Source organism: Biomphalaria glabrata, chromosome 7, assembly GCF_947242115.1.
Source record: "Biomphalaria glabrata chromosome 7, xgBioGlab47.1, whole genome shotgun sequence".
Lineage (NCBI taxonomy): Eukaryota > Metazoa > Mollusca > Gastropoda > Planorbidae > Biomphalaria > Biomphalaria glabrata.
In genome coordinates, this window is record NC_074717.1 from 39556501 (window position 1) to 39581575 (window position 25075).

The 25075-nt window shown below is 34.4% G+C and overlaps 2 protein-coding genes across 10 annotated transcripts; one reads left to right on the forward strand and one right to left on the reverse strand.

Moving 5' to 3' along the window:
• Positions 1-1509: 1509 nt before the first annotated feature.
• On the forward strand, positions 1510-10249 carry LOC129927461 (uncharacterized). Of its 4 annotated transcripts, none has more exons than XM_056036828.1 (7): positions 1510-1528; positions 3175-3267; positions 4100-4257; positions 5551-5634; positions 7735-7866; positions 8048-8103; positions 9998-10249. In XM_056036828.1, exons 3-7 carry the CDS (start codon positions 4101-4103, stop codon positions 10103-10105), a joined length of 537 nt encoding a protein of 178 aa, XP_055892803.1. In that variant the 5' UTR covers positions 1510-1528; positions 3175-3267; position 4100; the 3' UTR covers positions 10106-10249. The 4 variants fall into 4 exon arrangements, with proteins under 4 accessions (XP_055892803.1, XP_055892801.1, XP_055892802.1 ...); XM_056036827.1 differs by lacking the exon at positions 1510-1528 and adding an exon at positions 2675-2830; XM_056036825.1 differs by lacking the exon at positions 1510-1528 and adding an exon at positions 2684-2830 and having other exon boundaries at positions 3154-3267.
• Positions 10250-11248: 999 nt separating this feature from the next.
• Positions 11249-24692, reverse strand: LOC106075962 (E3 ubiquitin-protein ligase RNF166-like). Of its 6 annotated transcripts, XM_056036818.1 has the most exons (8): positions 24511-24614; positions 20899-21040; positions 19214-19364; positions 18250-18353; positions 16945-17059; positions 15663-15770; positions 13774-13844; positions 11249-11622 (listed from the first exon to the last, which is right to left on the reverse strand). In XM_056036818.1, the coding sequence occupies exons 2-7, from the start codon at positions 20988-20990 to the stop codon at positions 13779-13781; spliced, it is 636 nt and encodes a 211-aa protein (XP_055892793.1). In that variant the 5' UTR covers positions 20991-21040; positions 24511-24614; the 3' UTR covers positions 11249-11622; positions 13774-13778. The 6 variants fall into 6 exon arrangements, with proteins under 6 accessions (XP_055892793.1, XP_055892791.1, XP_055892792.1 ...); XM_056036816.1 differs by having other exon boundaries at positions 11249-13844; positions 24595-24692; XM_056036817.1 differs by lacking the exon at positions 24511-24614 and adding an exon at positions 24636-24691 and having other exon boundaries at positions 11249-13844.
• Positions 24693-25075: the final 383 nt, after the last annotated feature.

Sequence of the window (25075 nt, forward strand, 5' to 3'; positions counted from 1 at the left end):
GCTAGACATTACAAACACTATGAGTGCTAGACATTACAAACTCTATGAGTGCTAGACATTACAAACACTATGAGTGCTAGACATTACAAACACTATGAGTGCTAGACATTACAAACACTATGAGTGCTAGACATTACAAGCACTATGAGTGCTAGACATTACAAACTCTATGAGTGCTAGACATTACAAACACTATGAGTGCTAGACATTACAAGCACTATGAGTGCTAGACATTACAAACACTATGAGTGGTAGACATTACAAATACTATGAGTGCTAGACATTACAAGCACTATGAGTGCTAGACATTACAAACACTATGAGTGCTAGATATTTCAAACACTATGAGTGCTAGACATTACAAACACTATGAGTGCTAGATATTACAAACACTATGAGTGCTAGATATTTCAAACACAATGAGTGCTAGACATTACAAACACTATGAGTGCTAGACTATTAATTTCAAAAATGACCTACTAACAGAAATAAAGGAAAGAATAGCAGCAGGCAACAGGGCATTTTATAGCACCCACCATCTACTTAAGAGCAAAATGATTTCAAGTAAAACCAAGAAAATAATATACAAAACTATAATAAGACCAGCAGCAATGTATGGAAGTGAGACCTGGACACTGACAAAGACATCTGAAAATTTACTTAACACTTGGGAAAGAAAAATCCTTAGGAAAATCTATGGTGCCATACAGGATGAAACAGGGTGGAGGACACGCACTAACCATGAGTTATATCAATTATATGAAGACCCACCAATAGTGAACGAAATAAAAAAGAACAGACTACGTTGGGCAGGTCACCTTGAAAGAATGTCAGACAACAGAGGGGCGAAAATCGTATACAGGCAAAAACCAAAAGGCAGGCGACTCAAAGGCAGACCCCGAATGCGATGGATAGATGACGTGGAAGTAGATCTGAAGCAGCTTGGGGTTAGGGCGTGGAGACGAAAGGCCCAGGAGAGATCTGAATGGAAGGATGTGTTAAAGCAGGCCAGAGCCCTCCATGGGCTGTAGCGCCACTGGGATGGATGGATGGATGAGTGCTAGACATTACAAACACTATGAGTGCTAGATATTACAAACACTATGAGTGCTAGATATTTCAAACACTATGAGTGCTAGACATTACAAACACTATGAGTGCTAGACATTACAAACACTATGAGTGCTAGACATTACAAACACTATGAGTGCTAGATATTACAAACACTATGAGTGCTAGATATTTCAAACACTAAGCATTGCAAACACTGGTTGGTACACGTTGCGATCTGCATTTGTGACTTTCCCCTTAAAGTAAGTTTCGTATAAAAGGGACAGTTCATTAAAAAACAAACCACGAACTTGTATCACTTTACAGAGTTTCCATTTCCATATTGTTACTTACTGGACCACAGTACAGCTTGCTCTGAAGGGGCTGGCAATAACAAGCAGTCTTCGTCCACATTTAAAATCTCTCTCTTTGAATTCAACTCTACATCCTTGTTCTCGCGTGTGCTCAAATCTAGGCTGTATGTGTGTTACAGATTCTGTACAATTTTTTTTTACTACTTTAAAATATTTCTTTTTTTTTTTTTGGAATTGTCTTATTAGTTGTTTTCTTTCATGTTTGGTAATACTTTCGAATTCCTTTATTAATTAGACCAGCCGCTTATTAGGATCGAGTCCTTAATACCGAAACCATCTTGTAATAACTTACACAGGACATGTTCGTGTAATTGGACCATCCGGTTATTATCATCAAAATGATCGCGACCAGATGCCGTGTTAATAACCGGAAACGATTGCATTTCTTTCTTTTAACAAAAGAAAAAAAAAATTCATGCAGTTCCAACATAAGATTTTCATTAAATTTGATGCTTTCAGTAGTTTTAAAGTAAATTCCCATGTAGGGAAGTTTTCATCAGATCGGAAACCATTTTTTTTTTCGTTCTGTTAGTTTAGACCAGTGGTTCCCAAACTTTTTTGTCTCGTAGACCCCTTGCCATGTTTTCTGATTTTCGGTAGACCCCCTACTTAACTTGTATTGTATTTTTGCAAATTCGTCAACATTTTTTTAAAAACGAATTTCTAACTGTAGTGAGTTGAATATTGAAAAAGTCATTTAAAGCATTAAAATTTATAGAGATCTATCTTTTTTATTGCTAACATTCAAATTTTAGCAAACTAAAATAGCATTTAATATTTATTACTGGAATCAACAAACACACTGAATTTTTGTTTGACTATCCTTGCAACAGATATTATGCAACTATACTCCAATATGGGAAAGGTTTTGTGGGTACACCCTGAAGTAGAATAAGGAGCCGGCAACCCTTAGGCAGTTTGCAGCATGAGAAATATTTAAAGGATTAACTGAGGTACAACTAATATATTAGTGTATGAAAGAGTTACATTAATGGAATGTAAAAATTTAAGTCAAGACTTGCTAGGCTTAAATGACATCCATGATCGTAGACCCCCGTGGACATCTCATAGACCCCCAAATTTATTTTTTCACTTTTCGTAGACCCCTTGGAAGTCTTCGTAGACCCCTGGGGGTCTATATAGACCACTTTGGGAATCACTGGTTTAGACTTATAGACAGTGTTGTGAGATGCAAGCAGTGTCGATGGGGGGTGTGGCCCGAAACCAGGAAGATCAGTTGGGCTAACAACGATGCATTTTTCTCGGTTTTGCTATTCAATGCAAGCCTTCATTTGGCAGACACTGGGAAGAGGACGGAACGGTTTGATCCAAACTTTCCTCAATCCGTGGTGAATAGACATATAATTGGACTCGACCCAAAACCTAATACGTCTTGGATGTGCACCGTAGGCAATTTATTCTTTATTTCTTATACATTATCCCTGCCCCCCTTTTTTAAAAACATATCTACTATGTCCCCAACAGTTACTGACTACAGTTGGTGTCATTAAAAATGCGTCTCACTATTGACATCCTATCGTAATTTTTTTTTTTCATTTTACGCCGTGCAATTTGCTTTAAGAATACTTGGTAAATTACACATTGGTTTCCAAGAATAAAAATCGATTCAGGTTGTTCAGTGAATTTATATTTTTGTATATAGTCTATATGAAGATATATAATTATTTTTTCAATGATAAATAGCTTATGATTGATATGTTCTTATTTGGATTTTTCGATGCATCTCTAGAAGAATCGAATCGTGTAAAGTTGATTAAATTTGTTTGAAATCTTTGAAGAACTTCAAAGAATTTCGACTGAGGACAAGGCAACCAAATCATACGTATGTTATTTAATGCATTAATCTTCATTGTCTTCATCTAAGTGTTTTAAATTTTATTTTCAGCTAATGTTTTAGGATACGTTTTAGCTCGTATTAAAAAGCATGCCATTTTGTTGAGTGTATATTTACAAAGTGTTTCTGCAACATCATAAACTCGAGACATTTAAATCAAATTATGTATATAATTTGCTTTGCTTAATACAAGATTGTAAATGAGTTAAAATATATTCACTATCATCTTCTAACTAGACTATTGACATTCTTTTTACTAGCTGTTAAAACCGTCATTGGTCGGGAGATGAAAATGAAGAAACAAAAACATAATGTGTCCAGAACAAAGAATAATAGAATTTTATGTAAACTAGATCTAGTAAAGGTCATCTGTTTCTGTGGCCCACGGTTAACGAGGGTGTCATGTGGACAGCTCATTTGCTGCGAAACAAAACATGGAAAAGGAGGCGCGGTGGCTGAGGGGTATAGCGCTTGGCTTCCGGTGAACCGGGGTCCCGGGTTCGAATCCTGATGAAGACTGGGATTTTTACTTATGGGATCTTTAGGGCGCCTCAGAATGGAGTACCTGACATTAGTTAGGGAAAAGTAAAGGCGGTTGGTCGTTGTACTGGCCACATGACACCCTCTTTAACCGTCGGACATAGAAACAGCTGATTAGTATATCATCTGCCCTGAGTATTCTTCTCCTGGCACTGTTCCCTGAAGAAACAATGATAATGGTAACAACAACGCAAAACGCTGATAGACTATTTAATGTTTTCCCCTGGACGTCAGTGTTGATACTTTTATAGCTCATTGTTAAATCTCTTTCTAAAATCAGAATGGACGCACCTTGGAACATTGTCAGAATCTCAATATTCTTGTACTGTCTGGTGTCCACCTTGAGCCTCGCCAGAAGGTCTGATGTTAATCTCATGACTATGATCAAAGAGAGCATTCCCATCAGAGAACATGATTCGGGACAGGCAGTAAACTGTGGTAAATGATTGTATAATAATCTTGCAAACAACTCCCAAATAAATAAACGAAATCAACTTCTTCAAGCCAAATATTTTGAATCAAATCCACAGACTTATACTCAAACCTATATAGGTCTGTGTGCAAAGCTTTAAGCTCCTTTGCAGTCTGTGTCTAGGAAAAGTAGCGTACTATTTTTTCCCCCAGCGGTTCCACACTCGCATATAAAATGTGTTGGTGATGCTGGGTTGTAGTGGCAATAGGGTCTGCCTAAGATGAATTAAATTGGGGCATTCAAAGAGAGTATGATTCAAAGTTCCATGGGGGGATTACTGTAAACAGACGTAATTCAATGTAAATATACCGGCATTAATACAAATAGACCTATATAAGGGCCGACCTTAGATAATTTGAGGCCTTAGGCGAAGTGAATTTAGTCTGGTGACCCCCAAATGAAATAGAATTTAGAAAAATAAAATAATAAACAACCAAAAAATACAATTACGTAATTTATTGAAAACCTAGATCTAGTATTCCCCAACGTTAACATTAAGCACAAGCTTTGCTATTTCTTCTCTACATACATTGTTAACCCTTAGTGCTAAGCTTTTTTGCAATGCGTGCATACAAAATAGAATTACCATTCTAATGTTTAGAACTTTAGAGGCTAAACAACCACTCGCGTCTAAAGGGTTAAAGAGTCTTGTACGATGCCCCCACCAAACCGGCCCTGCCTATAATGATGAACTAAATTAAATATTCTATTATACAAGTAACCTAAAACAAATATTCAGAAGGGACATTTCTTAGTCCATATGCTAGGACAAAGTCATACAAGTTCTTGCCTAGTGCATTTCAAGCATGTAACAGGTTGACAGAATCAGCTAAGATAACCTCTTGTCTTGTCTCTAACATGCGCGACTAGATTAACCCTTGGTGACTCGTAGGACGTAATTATATTCTGCTAAGAAGGAACGTCTGTAATTTATAAGATAAGAAGCTTTGTTTCATTAATAATAATAATAATAATAATTAACGACTCTCTTAGTTTCTCATTACGTATCGCACAAAGTCCTTGCATCTCTTATACTGGCACTTAAGACCAAGTTAGAAATCGTTTAAGCCCTATGTTAATATCAGTAGCTTAAGAAAGTTTTTGTCTTTGCTAGTAATAGTAATATCAACTTTTATATTACCCCGATTACTATCTAACTCATTTTTTCATAACATGTTAGAAAATGGATAGATAGCTAACAGCACAACCCACTTAGATATGAGCATATATAAAGTCTTAAAATATTTTGTTTTCCACAGGAAAAGTACCAATTAATGTCACATGGTCTCCAAAGGATTTATCACCATCCAAAGGAGTAACTATTTCACTTGACTATATAGTTCGTTAGTAATCGAAAATCTATGATTGTGCATTCTGAATTTTAAATTGAAACTACCAAACATTACAGCCTAGTTGCATCTGTGGGTTTCTTAATACTAAAATTTTAACCACCGGCTACGTCCGTTTTTGTGTGTGTGTTTTTTTTTTTAGGATAGGAATGACGACTACTTGATCATGTAGTAGGACCTATGAGCGTTGGACTGTCGCCCAGAAGGTTCTGAGTTCGAAACCTGTCCGCAGTCTAGCAGTAGGCCTATGTTTGGGCTAGAACGTAATAATTTTTATTTCTAAAGAAACTTCCGTATAAAAAAAACTTTGTAAAAAAAAAACAACAAGTAATCTTTCTATTTATTCTATATATTTGACTACATTTATGTGTGTATTTTTTTTTACACACGTCCATATCTGATGTCATTAAAATAGTTGCATGTTTTTTTTTCTGTTTTGATTTTGCCCCTTCGGTTTGCCCTTCGTTTTCTAACCAATGCCACCGCTTCATATGAGAAAAGAGTCCTTGTAATCACAACAAATTTCCGTAAGGATCAATAAAGCAAGTCTTAGTCTTCACATATATTTCGTGGATCAACAGGTCTTTCAATTTAGTCGAAATTCCTGCATCGGGTAACTGTTTATTTCTATCAGTCGCACATTTCTGGAAAAAATGTCATCGACGAAACTGTGGCTCTCGAACTTCGCAAGATGGCTGTAAGCTTTGTTTGCGAACATTGGGATAACTATGGCGACGCCCTGTCCGTTGTTCTTACTCACGGAAGCACAGTCATACACTCTGCTCGACAAAACGCTGCCTACACGAATAGTTCCGGAAAAATAGAGGCGTATGCTACGCCGCGGGACGACTGGTATTATATAAAACAATAAAATGTTTGGAAAAATGTGACCTACCCTAACCTGTACCTTACGTAATAGAGGTGTATGCTACGCCGCGGGTCGACTAGTATTATATAAAACAATAAAATGTTTGGAAAAATGTGACCTACCCTAACCTGTACCTTACGTAATAGAGGTGTATGCTACGCCGCGGGTCGACTAGTATTATATAAAACAATAAAATGTTTGGAAAAATGTGACCTACCCTAACCTGTACTTTACGTAATAGAGGTGTATGCTACGCCGCGGGTCGACTAGTATTATATAAAACAATAAAATGTTTGGAAAAATGTGACCTACCCTAACCTGTACCTTACGTAATCTGTTAGAACGCAACTGATGTCTTTATGACGTTTTCTGAATACATTGTGTTCTTTACCTTCATCTATTCCTTAACTCTTTCTCTCCGTAATTATTTGTCCACGTTTGGACCAAATTCTTCATTTTACTCATTACGTTTTCACTACCCCGTTATGATTAAGCATCAATAGCTTTGCCGTTTGTAATCGGAAAGTATTTTATTTGGTCCAGAATTAAAGGGGACTGCATGCTCTTTTTATAGTACACAAAATAAAGTTTATAAAATCAAAAATTAATTTAATTTAATGAGGTTAAATCAACGATGGTATCGTCAATTAGGAGAGAAAGAGTTAATTTGTAGGACCGTTGGGGCACCACTCAAGATCTGTCAACCGTCTTTCTCCCTTACCCTCTGTCCTTTGCCTTAAATAGGATTTCATTCACTGACAGGCCTGCCATTCCTTTGATGTTGTTTTCCTATCGCTTTCTCTGTCATTCTCTTCTTCCTGGTTCTGTTCCCTGAAGAAAGGTCTTTGAGAGCCACCGAGGACCTTGTAATGTGGCCATGGAGTTTGAGTTTACGTTTTTTTGACAGTAGTTAACAGGCCATCGTGGGGTCCAGTTGCTGTGTTAATCCACTTTCTAATCTCTTCCTTCTTGATGCTGTCTTTGTAAGGGACGTCTAGGATCTTCTGTACCATCTTAAGTTCATTGCTAGGATCCTCTTCTCGAGACATGCGGTCAGCTTCCAAGATTCGCCTGCATAATAGAATCGTTTTCTTCTGTTCATACAACTTTTAACACCTCTCCCCCTCCCCATCCCCACAAGGAAAACTTCAACATATTTTTCTGACTCTCTTGTGATTAAAAAAAATGAAGTTAAAACCTGTGTGTATCTTATACTGTCTTGGCAGCCTATGACTGGAGCGCTGGTTGGTTCAATGTCAGCCTGTACGACGGAGAAGGTCAACTCTTCTTTGGTTATTCAGACGACATCAACTGTGATATGATCAAGCAATACGTCCCTTGCCCCTTGAGGAAGGGAAGTAAGTACTGTTTGACATCCGACACAATCATTCGCCACTCATTAATTCTCATCCAAATAATACACACTTCTTCTACTACCGGTTATTCTGTTGTATTTGTTACCTGTGTGAGATTTGTATTCATAAGTTTTAAAGTTGTTGTTTTTTTTTTGGTTATTATTATTATGAATTATTTCCTCAGTGCATGTCAACCTACGTCATACTATCACCGACCTAAACGCTCTACGAGACTACCCAGTAAGTAACGAATAAGAATATAATAATTTCAGACTTCATGGTCCGTTACAACTAGATCTATGTAGTGTATGTATAATTTAGTCGGTATAAGTAAAGTAAAAGTTCCCCTCTCAAGCCTTACGATCTAAAGGGCAGATGATGTAAAGATTATCAGTTTCTGTGGCCCACGGTTAACGAGGGTGTCATATGGTCAGCACAATGACCAACTGCCTTGCCTTTTCCCAGACTATTGTCAGGTACCCATTAGAGCTGGGTGGACTCAGAGGCAAATCTTAATTCCCAGTCTTCACCAATATTCGAAGCCGGAACACCTGGCTAAGCGCTTAACCGCTCAGCCACTGCGCTTCCAATTAGTCTGTATAGCCTACTATTTGAGTTTTTTCTGCCCAGAGCTAATTACTGTTCTTATTGACTTTCCACTCTGCACTGACCACCATATTTTCCACTCTCTTTTTTATGTAAACTAATGCTTATTGGTATAGAAATGTTTCCTTGCCATTCCCTCCTATATTTAAACTCACGTGCAAATATCTTGCCCTTTATTATAATGGAATTGGGTGGTGATAACGTCTAGTTCAATCTGGTGACTCTATGTCCAGGGATTCTTGTTTTTATGTGGAAATAATAGAATTCTTCTTTACCAAAAACAAAAAAAAAAGTTGAATCCTTCAAGAAGAAATCACGAAAAGATTAAACACGCTATATACACCAGATAATAGATTCATCCTGCATCACCGGTGGTGCAGGAATTAACCTACCTGGGATCAACTATTGCCAGCAATCTAAATTTAGACCTGGGGGAGACAAAAGGAAATGAATAGCGACTGTAGCAATGGCAAAACTCTCTAAACGAAAATACCAAACTATACGGGCAACAAAAGTACTCCTATGCAATGCCTTCAAAGTGAGCATTCCTTTAGTGGTAGTGAGAGCTGGTCAACATACATTCATCAAGAGCATAGACGAAACTGTTTTCACTTGCGATAGCTTAGATGCACAATGTACATAAAACTAAAATGTTATTTAACCTTGGTTAGGTCAATAATAGAATATGCATCCTCCGTTTGGCACCACAACTCAAGAAAACATTAAAAAACTGGAACAGTCACAAAATAGAGCAGTGAGATTCAAAACAAACGAATATTCACATTTGACTAGAGTAAAACCTTTAGTAAAATCACTAAATTTAGAAAGCCTTCAGGACAGAAGACTCAAAAGTAATGTAGCAATCATACATAAAACACTGAACCATAATCTTCAAATACAAAAAAAAAAAAAACAACAACAAATAAAATACTCAGAAAGACACATTCACCATCTCATATGCAAGGACAAATTTGTACAAATGATTCTTCTTCCCTAGTGCTATTAGAGCATGGAATGGGTTGCCTTAGCTAGTCAGGGAAACCAATGACTTGGCAGAATTTAAGTCATTGGTTAACAGACCGTTAACATGCATGACTAGATGCATGACGCATAGGACGTAATCATCTTCTTTATTTTTTTTTGAAGTAACGTCTGTCTTTTATAAGATAAGATCTCCTGGAGCAGTGATTCCCAAACTTTTTCCTTAATAGAACACTTCGCACATAGACAGTATTTATCAGAAAAACTTTGTTTATTGTTTTAGAGAGATTAATTCACGTGGTGGCTAACTAGTTAATTAGAGATATTATGTCAAGCCAATCATCATACAATTATGTCATGGGACCGTGTAAGATAAGCAATTGTGAAGCTCTAAAACATCCATGAATAGTCAAGCATAAGAATGGCCGAATGCCATGGTTACCAAAATCAGTGGAGTAGTAGGTTTTCCTATATTTATGTTTCTTGTATTTTAAGATAACATTTCACCAGGCTTCAAGCAGATCTCTTTTTCTTCTGTTTCATACAGGGAGACTACAGCGGGACCGGCCAGGTATGGACCGCACAGCGACAGCAAATGTTTTGTGTCAATATGACTGTCAAAGTGTTACACAACAGCCTCTATGTGGATAACTAGTTTCTTACTACGTACACCTACTGTTAACATGACTCTTTTTAAACTCTGTTGTTTCGATTGAGTCTTATGAATGCACATTTACAGTGAAGTGTCAGCGTATGGCAAGAATTTGTCACGTAATATTAAAGACCTAAAATAGTAAAATTATAGTTATAGTTTTATTGACCTGAAGGCAGAGGCGTAGTGAGCAAAACGTGCGCCCGGGGGAAAACGCCTAATTGGCGTCCCCTCCCCCCCCTCACTTTCTATAACATAACATAGAAAATATAGGCTAGTGAATAAAAAGTTAATTTGAATATAATACAAATAGCATTAAAATGGGTTTCCAAACTAAAACATCTACAATAATTTTACTTTTTTTTTTTTTGGCGCCTCTCTGCGTGTGGCGCCAGGGGCATAGTGCCTCCCTTGTCTCCCTATGCCTGAAGGAAGTGTGTTTTATGTGTGTGTGTTTCACTGACGTCAGTGTCTGAAGGCAGAATGCCAAATAAAAGTGCTACCCACGCCTCTAACACTGGAGCCTTCGAAGCAGCGAACGTGATAAGTATCAAGAAGACAACGCCGCAAGGCGGTACTTTAAAGTGATTAGTCCAAAGATCAATAAAGATTGTTTTTCAAAAAGTGACATAATTATTTTTTAAATGAAAGCGGGACATTGGCCAGCCCGCCCGGAAATTTTATGAAAAGCGTGTCAGACGGTCAAAACCGGGACTGTCCCGCCTAAGTCGGGATGTGTGGTCGCCTTAGTTAGGATAATGAAAAGTTGTCAAAATTTATTAACTGTCAACATGGGGAGAGTGTGAGTTGATGGCAGGAAATGAAAAAGAGATTGTGCTCATCTTCAATTGCGTGGAGTCACAGGTAAGGAAGCAGTGGGTGTCCAGAGTTATTCCCCTTGCCCATGGAGATGATCCAGTAATGTGTGGTGACTAGAAGTCAATCATAAATCTGGTTCCAACCGTCAGCATTGCCTATTCCTTTTTGTGCTCTCTTGCTTATTATAACTAACAAACTTTAATTAAGACTGAACTCATTCCTTACCTATGGAAAGAATGTTCTTATTCTCAAAATCAAATGAGTAGAGAGTTAATTGTACACAGTAGGTCTACTAAAACAGAACATACAATTATAAAACTCATGGGAATGTGTTCGTATCTTTATTGTTACATGGTACTGTAATGTCTCACTGTTATGAACACACAGTTTCTAAAGCAACATTTCATCTTATTATTTTCAAAGTGAATAAATGCATTTAGATTTAACTTTTTATCTCTCTGTACATAACAAACAAGATGATGATTTCCGTTGTTAACTAATCTATCTTGGTCACTGATAAAGACACTTGTCTGACTCTTACTTTTCCAGAAATAAAAAAAAAACCAGAAACATCACAAATAAAAACGAAAAAAAAAAAAGCTAATTCTCTTAGACCTTGCCATAGTTCTCTTACATCAGTGCTTACACACCCTCAACATTCTTCTCTGTAATCAAAATAGACTTGTGAGAAGATAAGTGCCCTGATGGTAACAGAAATGTTGAACAAAATGTCAACTGAGTCAGCCAGGAAAACCAATAACTTGGCAGAGTTTAAGTCATTGATTAACATGCGTGACTAGATTGACCCAAGGATGCACATAACATCTGTATTTTATAAGATAAGAGGATAAGTTACATTTAGCAATGACAAAAAGTCTGATCTGCCCTCAAAATGGACATTGATATGTTTAATACTATTATCCATAATATCAAACTCCACTGGTATAATAGAACACATCAAAAAAGAAAAGGTCAAGCTGATTTATCATTGAGACATCATTAGCGCTTGGGTGTTAAGTGTAGTTTAAAGAAACAAAATATACCAATAAAAAAATAGAGATTTTAAAAATTCTTCAGATAATACAAAAATAGTTAGGCCAGTATAATAACACTGGTCCAATAAAATCAGAAGCTTACATCACAGAGTTTATATACAATAGAAACCTTTTCGACTTTTTCTCTCTGTGTGGTCAGCGATTGTACCATTGTTGTAAGAATTTGTTAAATAAAAAAATGATCTACAATGATAAAGTAAAAGTCATGTTTGTGGTATGGTGATTTTTTTTTAGCATATTAAACACAGGAAAAAGAAATCTTTTGATTTTTTAAGAAATATTATGCACTAGTGCAAATAGTGTACATTAAGAACAACTAAACATTTGTGATCAAATCAGATGTAAAAGACTATATATATCCAGAACTCTTGTTGTAATTCCTTAATTGGGAATGTGAAAAATTAGAAGTGAATGTATATAAATGTTAGTTAAAAGACATTATACATAGTTTACAAAAGTTAAAATGCAAGTATATGTGACCCCCCTTTCCCAAATTTTTTTTATGGCAGCTCTCGATAAAAAAAATGTTGCTTTCCCCTGGCCTAGACAAAAAAAAATCTCCTTTTTTTTTTTAAAGTGCAAACTGTCTTTTACATTGGTAATTAATTATTTTGTTTGGTATCTTGAACAAGGAAAAGCAATCGTACTTGAAAAATGTGATGGTATAAGCGTGGTCGAGAGGCCAAGTGCGCTTGAACTTGGCTAGTCTTGGCTACCTAGAAGGGGGCTCGAGGTTCAACAACCGACTCGGGCAGAGTTGTGTTTACTGAGCGCCTAAAGGCAGCACGGAAAATTAACTCCTAGATACCCCCTCCCCCCCACTGGTCCACAAATGAGATTGGACCAAAAAAGCGCTCTGAGAATGCTATAAGCATGAAAGTAGCACTATATAAAAGCTATAATAATAATAATTAGTCCCCTTGAGCCCTGAGTGAATTTTTTTTTTTATATTTATAAAAACAACCAAATATACATTCACCAGGATACCCCCTTCTTCCCTCCCCCTTTCACTATTGGCCCAGACAAGTGATAGGATCATAGCGCATTAAGGAAACTAAAAGCTAAATTAAAACAATTGGTAAAATATTTCTATCACATATGTTTACATGTCCAAGTCACTCATACATATAATTACTTGACTGATCCAAACTAATTGATACAATTACATTTAATATAAGCTTTGTTTTTTTTTTTATGTTTTTCTTGTTAGATATTATTGAGAATTTTTTAAAATAATTATATAACTTTTTTTTTGGCTATTATTTTGTGAAAAAGTCATCATATTTTTATTTTACTTGTATTATGCAGATTTATAAGACTAGAAATCATTCCTAAATATGAGAACATTTCAAAAACATTTTTTAGTAACCTATCAGGTGTCACTAATTGGTAAGTGACTGGTGAACAATTATAGACAAATAATATCATATTGATTAGAGGCATAATCAGTGCAGCATGTTGAATGTGATCAATAACAAAGAAATTTGAAGATTAGTCCTTAAAAATTTAGACTATGAAATTCACAAGTCGCCAACGAGCATACATCAGCCATTAAATACTTATTCAAGAAATCAAGTACAGATTTTAAAAAAAATGCTATTAGTATAATGTAAATGTATAAAACTGTTTATAAATATTTCATAAAATATAAGCAAAATCTGGTAGCCAATAATTATTGTCCTTAGTTTGATTATCAAACATAATCACTTCTATGCTTAGATATAAGGAAAAAATGCTATTTCTACACAAAACAACCTTGACCTATACAAGGCTAGAGTAATTTTTTTCATGACCTACATTTATCAAAAATCATCCAAAGAAGCTTGCACAGCTAAATGTAGCATTGCATCATCATCCTGTTCAAAGTCCTGGAAGTAGAAATACAACAAAAAAATCAATGACACAAACTTTTAATTAGGATATAACAAAACTATACAAAACACATGATGCTGCTAGAATATTTATGTATAGATCTGTCTTCAAAGGGGAGGCATGGTGGCTGAATGGTAAGGCGCTTGGCTTCCGAACTGGAGGTTCTGGGTTCAAATCTCGGTGAAGACTGTGATTTTTACTTTCGGGATCTTTAGTGTGCCTCTGAGTTCGCCCAGCTCTTATGGATACCTGACATTAGTTGGGGAAAAGTAAAAGTGGCTGGTCATTGTGCTGGCCACATGACACCCTTGTTAACCATGGGCCACAAAAACATCAAAAAATCATCTGTCCTATGGATTGAAAGGTCTGAAGGGGGAACTTTACTTTTGTTTTGTCTTCACTGACACATCTAGATGTTTCATTGGTGCTGCTTTCTACCACTTGAATCAGGGTCACAATCACTTGTGACTAAACAGGCCTATTCTAAAGTGGTACACTTTGCCACATTTCTTGCATGTAAAGATGACACAGTGGCTGCCTGGTCATGTTGCATATGTTCAGTTTTGAACTTTGCCCACTGCCAAACTCCACAGTCCAGAGAAAGATTCTGAAGGAACATCTGAAACATATAAAACTAATGTTTCTATTTAACAGCTATTCAATAGGCAGCATTTCCTCCTGAATATCCACATTCTCTATCCATACTGCTCCTTACTTCGATATTTCCTCCTGAATATCCCCATTCTCTATTCATGCTGCTCCTTACTTGGATATTTCCTCCTGAATATCCCCATTCTCTATCCATACTACTCCTTACTTGGATATTTCCTCCTGAATATCCCGATTCTCTATTCATACTGCTCCTTACTTGGATATTTCCTCCTGAATATCCCCATTCTCTATCCATACTGCTCCTTACTTGGATATTTCCTCCACAATATCCCCGTTCTCTATCCATACTGCTCCTTACTTGGATATTTCCTCCTAAGCGATGAGAATAATTAGACTCATCAATTCTCAAAGCATTATTTGTATGTGAAGGTTTAGGTTTTCAAAACCTTTTTTTTTTGTAGCTTTGAGATAAGATGTGGGCTCTGTTAAATAGATAGCTATTAGAGTGGACTCTGTTAAATTGTTGGTGGTTCTGGTAGGTGAGGGTCATGTCAACATTGACCTTTAAGTAGTGAAGTGCTAAGCAGGCAAAACACTACCAATCAAAATGATTCATTTTTTTGAAATTTGGATGGTTGAGTATTGTTTGTTTTTTTTGCCTGGTTTTGTGTTGTTGCTAACTAGATTTGTCTAACTGGAGGTTCAATGGTTCTTGCCATAGTCAGGACTGTCCCTAATTTTGCTAAATTTGATTAATCATTTTTCTTGTTAAAAATTGATCCTTTTAGCTGCCTTTATATATGTAATCTGATAGACATACTTTTTTTTTTGAGATAACATTATTAAGTTCTACCTAGAAAACTGAATTTGAAAATATTTTTTTCAAAATATTTACAAAACACTTTTCAATGCATACAGCTATATATATATGTATATATATTTTATATTTATTTAAAGACTGTGCTCTGATGATTGGCAAAGAAGTTAAAACTTTTTATTTATCCAAATAATCAACCTTTGGAATTTATTTTTAAGAAACATCAATCAATAGAGAAGATGATAACAACTTTACATATTCATGTGGTTAGCTATCAACAGAAGGAGGGGTGGGTTGTCTTGTGGTCAGAACAGCCACAAACAACCATAGCCATGTGGTTACTAAATATAATGTGAAGATATTTAAAGTAAGTGTATGAAATTACCACATAAGTATCATAGTCAAATTTGTGTCTTGTGTGGAGGTGACGAAGAAAATTGGAACTCTTAAGATTCTGATCTCCCCAAGGCATGGAAGCACATATTGGACACACCTGTGTAAATTTTAACAAATAACTTATTAACATACCTTATAGATATTTTATTATTAGATAACAAAACAACTCAGTATCAACAGAGTTCATGCTGCAGTTTCTGGGCTACTTATCTAAATACTTTTAAAAACTTTTCTCAATTTTCGCAGACTGCGTATCTAAACAAAATATTTTGCACAAAGCAGAATCTCTTCAAAGAGGAGCTTTGCAGTGATCACCTCTTCAGTTTTAAGTCTGCAGTCAACAAATGTTGTAAACATTGCTGTCAAAGCAGAATCGGGTGTAAATGCCTTTATGTGATTTTTGCTTTATTTGGTTTAGCATAATACCAAGGAAGATAAAAAAAAAACATTTATCAAAAAAAAAATAAAAAAATCAACCCCACTATTTTCAATAGACTTACTTGACCCCACACACTCGAGTATATGGTCATTCTTTTAATGTGGAAGATCTATCATATCTAGTAACGTAGATAGTATGTCATTCAATCATGTGTCACTGAGAGAAATAAATTATCATCTAAGGCTAGCAGAGCTTTATGCCACCTTCAGATAAGAGTGAGCTGGAATGAGTCTCTTTGTCGTCTAACCAAAGTCTATGTTAAACTAGGCAATGATTATCACAATCCTTCTAAGAGCTATGAAAGTTGAGTCCTATATAGAACAAATTCTAAAGCAACAAGAAAGATTACGAAAAATGTGCCTACCTACCATAAATAGCATTGCACATTAAATAATAATGTTATAGAGAATACAATATGAACAGTATATAGACTAATGGTTGGAGCAACTTTTTCTAAGGGGAGATGACTGTTTGACACTCTTTTTCCAGAGCTCAGAAATGGAGAGCTAAACAAAAGGGTTGTAAAGATCAGATCAAACGTTAGCTTACTCTTGCTGAAACAGAGAAGAAAATCTGGCAGCAAATATCTGTCCAAAGAGTCAGACCTTAGCACAATTCAAGAACCACAGACTGACATCATTGAAGCAAAGCACATGAAAAGAGAAGGAGAATTTAAAATCCTAAAAAGACTATATTCTGTCTGCATAAGAAATAAAAAAAGTAAACAAACATTTTTTTTTACAAAGGTATTTTTGTTTCAATTGTGACAATTGTATGCACCAGCATGCTTCATGGTGAATACTAAACTTTACTTTTCACATTCAGTACTCACCACTCTCTTCAAGTCATTATGATGGTCAGTACTACAGTGCTGTATAAGCTGGTCTCGTAAAAGGTTGGCTTTGTTACAATATGGACAAGAAAATGTAGATCTGTTGGGCACGCTACTGAGAACAAGAATAATTTTATTTTTAGTAAGAAGCTAATATTAAACATATTTTGTTACATATCACAAAATATCAACCAGAGATAAGCCTGATATACAATAATAATAATTATTATTATCCATAAGGAAATTTTGTCTTAAAAGTTGTGCATTACACCAAACATAATAACTATAGAAAACCAAAATATACATTCACACCAGACTCACTCATAATATACATGTGAAAAAGTTTATATCAGGTAGTTTAATTTTAATGACTTGATTGCCAGGGGAACAAAAGAGTTTTTGTGTCTGTTTGTCTTTGCTATCGGTGTCTTGAATCTCTTTTGCGATGGTAAAATCCTAACCCTAAGTCCAGACCCAAATAGTGATTTTTTATTTTTAGAATCTTTTTAGCTTTCTTATGAATGTTTTTCTCAAACAGCTGCCCAAATGGGGCTTGTTTTTTTACCAATGACTTTACCAGCAGCATTTGGGATTCTATGATTTTAATGTTCAGATTGCCATACCAGGCAGTGATTTAAAACTTAAAATATTGCAGATGTGAACGTGATAAAACATCACCAAGGCCATTTCGCTAACATTAAATGAAGACATTTTTCTAAGTAATCGTAATCTTTGCTGCTCTTTTTTTTTCTGATATTATTAGTGTAAAATTTAATTTATAGTCGAAAACAGTACTAAGGTATTAAAAAGCTTGTACTATTTCAATGGTCTCTCCAGCTACAGAAACAATATCATTTTCCTTTTTTTCTCTATGAATATCGATTATCATTTCTCTCTCTCTATATATATAAATATATATAGATATAGATATATATTACAGTAAGATAAAAATAATAATTAAACAAAAGAAAGACGTTGGGGTGAAGAGCAGGTTGGAAAAAAAAAAAAATAAGATAAGAAACACTTTAGACAAAACATACTATGTCAGATAATACTTGTTATTGCTAGTAATGAAATAAATAAGAAAAACAATATCATTACATACTTGTCTAAAAATTATGTTAACATAAACTGTAGTTTAATTTATCCTATTACAAAATGAAAACAAAATCAAGATTGATAAAATCAAAGTTATGTCTTTAGAATCCAGTTTCAATCAAATGTATCCATTTAAGAAAAATGTTTTCAAGCCTGATCATTAGAGAGGTGAGAGTTGTTTATCTGCAAAACATTTTTTTGTTTTACCTGTGGGCGCCAAGTACTGTAGGTGCAGACTGTGTTAATATGTGCTGCATTCTCTGAGCAGCAGGACAAATAGACTTGTGTTGTTTCATCTTGCTGGCTGGTACCTGAAAAGATTACTACCATTGTATTATGCCTTGTCTACAAAGTTTATTTTTACTATTCCTCTCATAAAGACAACCTGCAAGCATTAAACCACTGTTACATCAGATCTGAACAAAGTGGTTGTCTCCTTTCCATTAGGAAAAAACAGAAAGATTTAAAAACTCCTTTATACCACTTTCAGTCAGTGTTACAAGTTTATCTGTCATTATCAAGAAGTACATAGAAGTCTATTTTATAAAGCACTGTATGTATTTCGTGTGTGAATGTTGTTCATATCTGCATCTAGATTGTTATTTTTACAGTAGTTACGCTGAGGTGGTCAATAGTAGTCAAACTGAATTTCCATTTGATTGGACCAATAAAAATTATCTTTTCTTTATCTTATAAGCTTGCAAACTCTTCATGGGTGGAAATTTGAGTGTTTATGAATAACTTTGGGAAAATGTTTATGAATAACTTTGGGAAAATGTTTATGAATAACTTTGGGAAAATGTTTATGAATAACTTTGGGAAAAAGTTTATGAATAACTTTGGGAAAATGTTTATGAATAACTTTGGGAAACTGTTTATGAATAACTTTGGGAAAAAGTTTATGAATAACTTTGGGAAAATGTTAATGAATAACTTTGGGAAAATGTTTATGAATAACTTTGGGAAAATGTTTATGAATAACTTTGGGAAAAAGTTTATGAATAACTTTGGGGAAAAAAACAACAACTAGCTAATAAGCCACACAGGAGTGATGAGCCAGGTGACTGCTGACTGGGAAAATTTGAGAATCATGACACGACATACTACGAACTTAATTAATAGACACATTATAGAATAGATGAAAAAGTATACTAATAAAATCAAAACTCACAGAGTTATTGCAATCAGAGCAATTAATAATGCACCTTGACATTAAACGTTCAATGTGAGGAGCTGGACTTGTGGATTCTATGTAGCATCTGCACTGTGGACAGTATGGGTCTAAGCTTAGACACAAATTCTGGAGGCAATCAAAACAGTACCTGTAAATATATAACAATTTAAGAATGATATCTCCTTAAGTATTATGTCACAAATCTCAATGTTTTTTTTACTAGTATTAAGTTCTTCGAAGTATCATACTAGGAGATGTACATTTTATCTTGTATGTGTAAACAAGTGAAGATTGCTGCTTGGTCAAACATTGAATGTTTGAAATTGATTGATAATTCTAAACAGCTTAAACAACCTTTTATATTATTGTAATTCTATCTAGAAATCAGACAAGTCAACTTCTGGAGCATTTGATAGTCCATACTCAAACACAGGCATAGTCTTAAGGGTCAAATCCTCCAATCAATTGTCCCCTCCCAAAACAGTTTCCAACTTTTGAATTCAGATAGATAAGATAATTTATGGTCCAATCAAATGGAAATTCAGTTTGACTACAATTCGCCACCTCAGATTAACTACTGTAACAATAACAATATAGATGCAAATACGAACAACATTCACACACAAAAAACATGCGCTTTATGAATTAGACCTCTATGTACTTCTTGATGATGACAGATGATATAGCACCTTTGCTTATTTTTATCTTTTTTTTATCCTTTACTATAAGGCAAGCAATGAATGAAATGATGATTACATATTGTAAATATTTCTTCAGACCATCAGTTTCAGGCCTATAAGGAAAAAGAAGCATTTTACGAAAGACTCTTTTGAATTCTCCCTTTCCATTTCCTACACTACATTTTTTTATTTTGCATTGTGTCCTCTAAAAAAAAAATATTATTAACTGTAATTGTTTATTTAACCCCCTTTTGAATGTAGAGAAAAAACTGCTACAGAGTATAGTAGTCTTATCTACACACATACATGCACACACACAGAGAGAAAAAAGGCAGAAGATTTATCTTTTTTCATTCTAATAAGTTTATGTTTTAAATTTTAGTTAGACTGTGTCAATAAGAAAGTGGAAATGACATAAGGTTAATTCAAAATAAGTGGGCTTTAGAAAAAGGAAAGATAATATGAAGTCATTTTTGTGTTATTTCTAATTATACTTTTTATACAGATTGCGCCCACATTTGGGGAAATACCTAAAATAAAATACAAATGTTCAATAGAAAGTTTGCAGTCTTTCACAAATTACAATGTTAAGAATGTGAATCTGTCCAAAGGGCATCTTAGTGAGTTCCTAGTGAGTGCATAATTGGTAAAAAGAAAGTTTGTATAAAATTTTTTGCAAATTCGTTTGATAGTTTACGAGATCTTCTAATAGGTACTTAAATAAATTAGTGTTTTTTGTTGGGTTTTTTTTTTTTTTTGGAAATTTATATTATAAGATGTATTTTTAAAAATCTTTTCAAATTTTTTCTAGGGCACATCATTCAAAATGAAATGGATTACATTATTATTTAATAAACAATTTAGTTTTTAATTATACATATTTTTTTATTTAAAGTTCAGTAAAATTAAGATGTCTAGCTTGAACAAACCAATAAAATTTTATTGAAGCCCAGAAGTTGAAAATTCTGAGGTACAGCAAATATATCACATCCTAAAACTTACACATGTTGGCATGGCTGTATGCAACAAGGTTTTGTATAACAGTCTTTACAGATCGCACACTCAAACTCTTGTTCACTAGGCTGTGCTGACATAATGTCTATGCTCAAGTGGATAACAAAGAGATGTTTAAATGGAAGTTAATCTGTGAACACAAAAATAAGAGCAGTTAGTCAGAATCAAACAATAAAACAATGGAGAATTTTTAAAAATATATGTACTTTGCTGTAATAAAATTGTTACACAACAGTAGCACTAAATGGAAGCCTGTTCATAAATAACTTCCATCTTAATGTTTTGAAATATATATTTACAAGTATTTATAAAATGTTGGCAGGGCTGTACAGGTGTTTTCTTTCCACCATATAAATGGAAGGTTGAATAACCCAACCTAATAAGTGTTGAATGGATTTTAAGATTTACACGGTTTATGTAAACTGATAGACAACATGCTCCATATGCAAGTTTGTCCAAATACTCATTCTTCCATAGTGCTGTTGAGCATGTAATGGGTTGCCTGAATCAGCCAGAAAAACCAACAACTTGGCAGAAATGGATCATTGATTAACATACATGGCTAAATTGACCTAGGGCAATGTGTAGGATGTAATTATCTTTTTGAAAGTAACATCTTGTATTTTATAAAATAAGATAAGATTATGAATGAATATTCAAATTTCATAAGAGCTTCGAATCCTGGGTTTTTTAATTTTGGGTTCTGTAGAGCCCATCTGAGTCCACTCAGCTCTAAGGGGTACCTGACTTAAGTTGGGGAAAGTAAAGGCGGATAGTCATTGTGCTGGCCACATAACACCCTCATTAACCGTGAGCCACAGAAACAGATGACCTTTACGTCATCTGCCCTATAAGGTCTGAAAGGGGAACTTTACTTTTTTTTTTTTTCACTTTCAGGACAGAAGACCAACAAGTAAAGCAGCAATAATACGTAAAACACTGAACCAAAATTTACAAATACAAAACTTATTAAAATACTCAGAAAGACTTTTATAAAGATAAAGGCACACATTTCTTTTTCCATATGGATATGCTAGGACAAGTGCTCCTTCTTCTGAGTATTCAGCTGAACACAGCTTATTTTCTTAGAGTTAGGGATTTCCCCAATAGAACTCTAATTAATTTAAAAAAAAAACACTTAATATTACCTACAAAAAGGATGCTAAGAAAAATTAGCTTTAAGACAATTAATACTAAATTTTAAAACATCATAATATTGTTTTTTATGTTATAATAAAGATTTCATCATGTTGATTCTGGCGTGATTGGGGAAATCCCACACCAGCATGAAAGCGGAAAGACGTTAACGGCCCAATAACTAAAATCCCACACTGATCTGTTAACGTTTTTATATGGGCGAGTGCAAGTAGGGTGGTCTACCCAATAAAACCTTATTACTCCACGCCCACACCACGCCAGAATGGTTTCGATAGGGCTTTATTTATAGGGATTAATTCATTTTATGGCCTACTAGACTAGACTCTAGTTAATTATTCCAGTGGTTTGTCGAACACCTATATATTCAGGCATCATGGAGCACTATTATAGAGTTCTGTGGAACACAGTTTGGGAAACACTGGTGCTGGTCTTCTTAGACTTCTACTAGATCTAGTACTACTTTCTAAGCATAGTCTTAGTCTTAGTACTACTACTAGATCTAGAGTAGTACATTATAATGATATAGTTTATAGGTTTTAGGTTTATATTTGTGTACTGTCACTTAGACTATTTAGAGTTAGAGTACTTAGACTTAGTATAAGTTTAGTCTTGAAGCTTATCTATTTTAGAACTAAAAGTATAACAGTATGAGTATACAGTAACTGCTTCAGTATAATAAGTATAAATACAATATACACATGTACATAGTTAACATAACATAGTCATGTCGTATATATTTTATTTGCCATTATTTGGTTACAACTTACACTAGACTTAGACACTAGGTCACTAGGGCTAGGGCAGGGTTGTTTTGTTAATAATTAATAGTATTTCAATTCAATTTCAATAGTATTAGATTTTTCTATATTTGCCTACTTTGATCTTGAGACTTGGTAAAAAAAAATAATTGGTTAGTTTAGCCTTTGCCTAGTAGAAGTTGAGTAGAACTTTAGGCAGTTTAGAAGTTTAGGCTTAGTTAGGGCTAGGGCTAGCTAGGGATGTTTGAATAATGAATTGTTTTAATTTTAGTTAAGACAGTTAAGATCTAGAGTAGTTTATGCTATTCGGACACCTATAGGTCCAAATTTGAAAGTTTGACTTTGACAGCGCATTATTTTACAATGGTTTGACATAGAAAAGAAAATGACGTATCAAAATCTTCTTTAGTTAAAGGAGAATAAGGATGACTACTTATATTTGTTCCCCAAACCTATATTTGTTATTATATTTAAGGTCAAAGAGGCCGTGTGTTTTCATTTAATTCGGACACATTTGACCCACATTATTTGATTCCAGACACCATAATTTATTTCGGACAGTCTCTATATTTAGGCATCAGTAAACTCAGATTTTAATTCCATATTAACATAACCTAAATTTTAAGATCCCCAGGCATAGCCCCTCACATGAAATCATTACGATGTTTTCAAACTATGCATAAATACGAACACAAAAAATAAAATTATGAACACACTTATTCTACCAAAATTAGGTCACTGGGATAGTGATTTCTGCACCGACTTTTAGACTTATTTTATGTTTGTTTATTTTATGTGTGTTGAATGTTTGGGGTTTGCATGATTAGATGTGTGTTGAATGTTTGTGTTTTTTTTTGTTTATTAATTTAATAAATTTGTAATACAGATGATCTTTTGTAGTATAGTAGGCCCCTACAGGTTACGATAGCCATTCTTGCCTAACTGAATTCTCTATATTCTCTCTATATAAATCTTGATCTATCTAGTAGGTCTAGATCTAAGCATTTAACTTCATTCAATGTACCAAGCTCACTCCAAACATTTGCCCATTTATTCTCTATTTAAAAAAAACAACAACAAACGAACAAATATAATATAAGATCATTTTTATTGATGCCCAAAACTGGCTGTCCGAAATAAATTTTGGTAAGAAAATCGTAATTTAATTCGGACACCGTATTAATTTTTTTTTGGTATGGAATTAGAAAACTTGGCTTATGAATCAAATAAATTAGATCGAAAAACAGAATAAATATTGCCGGGCTCATTAGTATAGACTTAGCCAATCAAAAAATATAGTCTTAACTCTAGGAAGAGGTAAAGTCATCCGGGTAACATAGGAAAAAACAACAACCTGACTAACAAATTTGAAATTCGTTTTTCTTACATAAAAAGACAGCTAAATGGAAGGAAATTGGGTTAGAATCATTGGAAAATGGACAAGCACATTATACAGCGCGCTAGTTTTATAATACATATTAAAATAATTATTTAATGACCACAAAAAATAGCGAATGTCCGAATTCATGTAATGTCCGAAATAAATAAACTACTATATATAGATCTAATTCTTATTCTAAGTCACCCAGCCCAATCATCCAATGTCATGACAATGAATGATACAAATACATCTAGAATCTATTATCTAGTTTAATCTAGATAGGTCTAAATCTAGCTAGTCGACCTAGTCACTTTACTTTAGTCTAAAAAATAGTTTACTGTATGAGTGTATCATGTCATGTAGATCTAAGAGACTAATTAGATCTACGTCATAGTCTTGTTAATCACAGTAATCTGCTCTTTGTTTACATTTTGATCTGTGAAAGATTTTGAAATAAAAAATGGAAGTCAACAATGTCAAGGACGGGATGCAATAATGAAAGTGAAAGAAAAACTATTGCCAACTATATAAATAATAAAAAAGGCATTTTTTTTTTCGGTAGATCTGTAATATATGTATAGGTCTGTGATAACTAAAATTCAATTCAACAGTGTTAAAAGTATTTTCAAAAATAGATTTGACTATATAGATCTAGCTGATGTCTGTTGAAATAGTTGTAAAAATGTTTGTTTTACATGTTTCGGATGTTCCTTCAGAGTTGAAGATAGTTTACTTCCTAGCTCAAACCTCCCGCAGGACGACGGGGGATGGGAGCTGGCTGGGTTTGAACCAGGGACCATCGATAAATCCAAACGAAAGTCCAGCGTGCAAACCGCACGACCAGGCAGCCATTGGTATATATGATTAT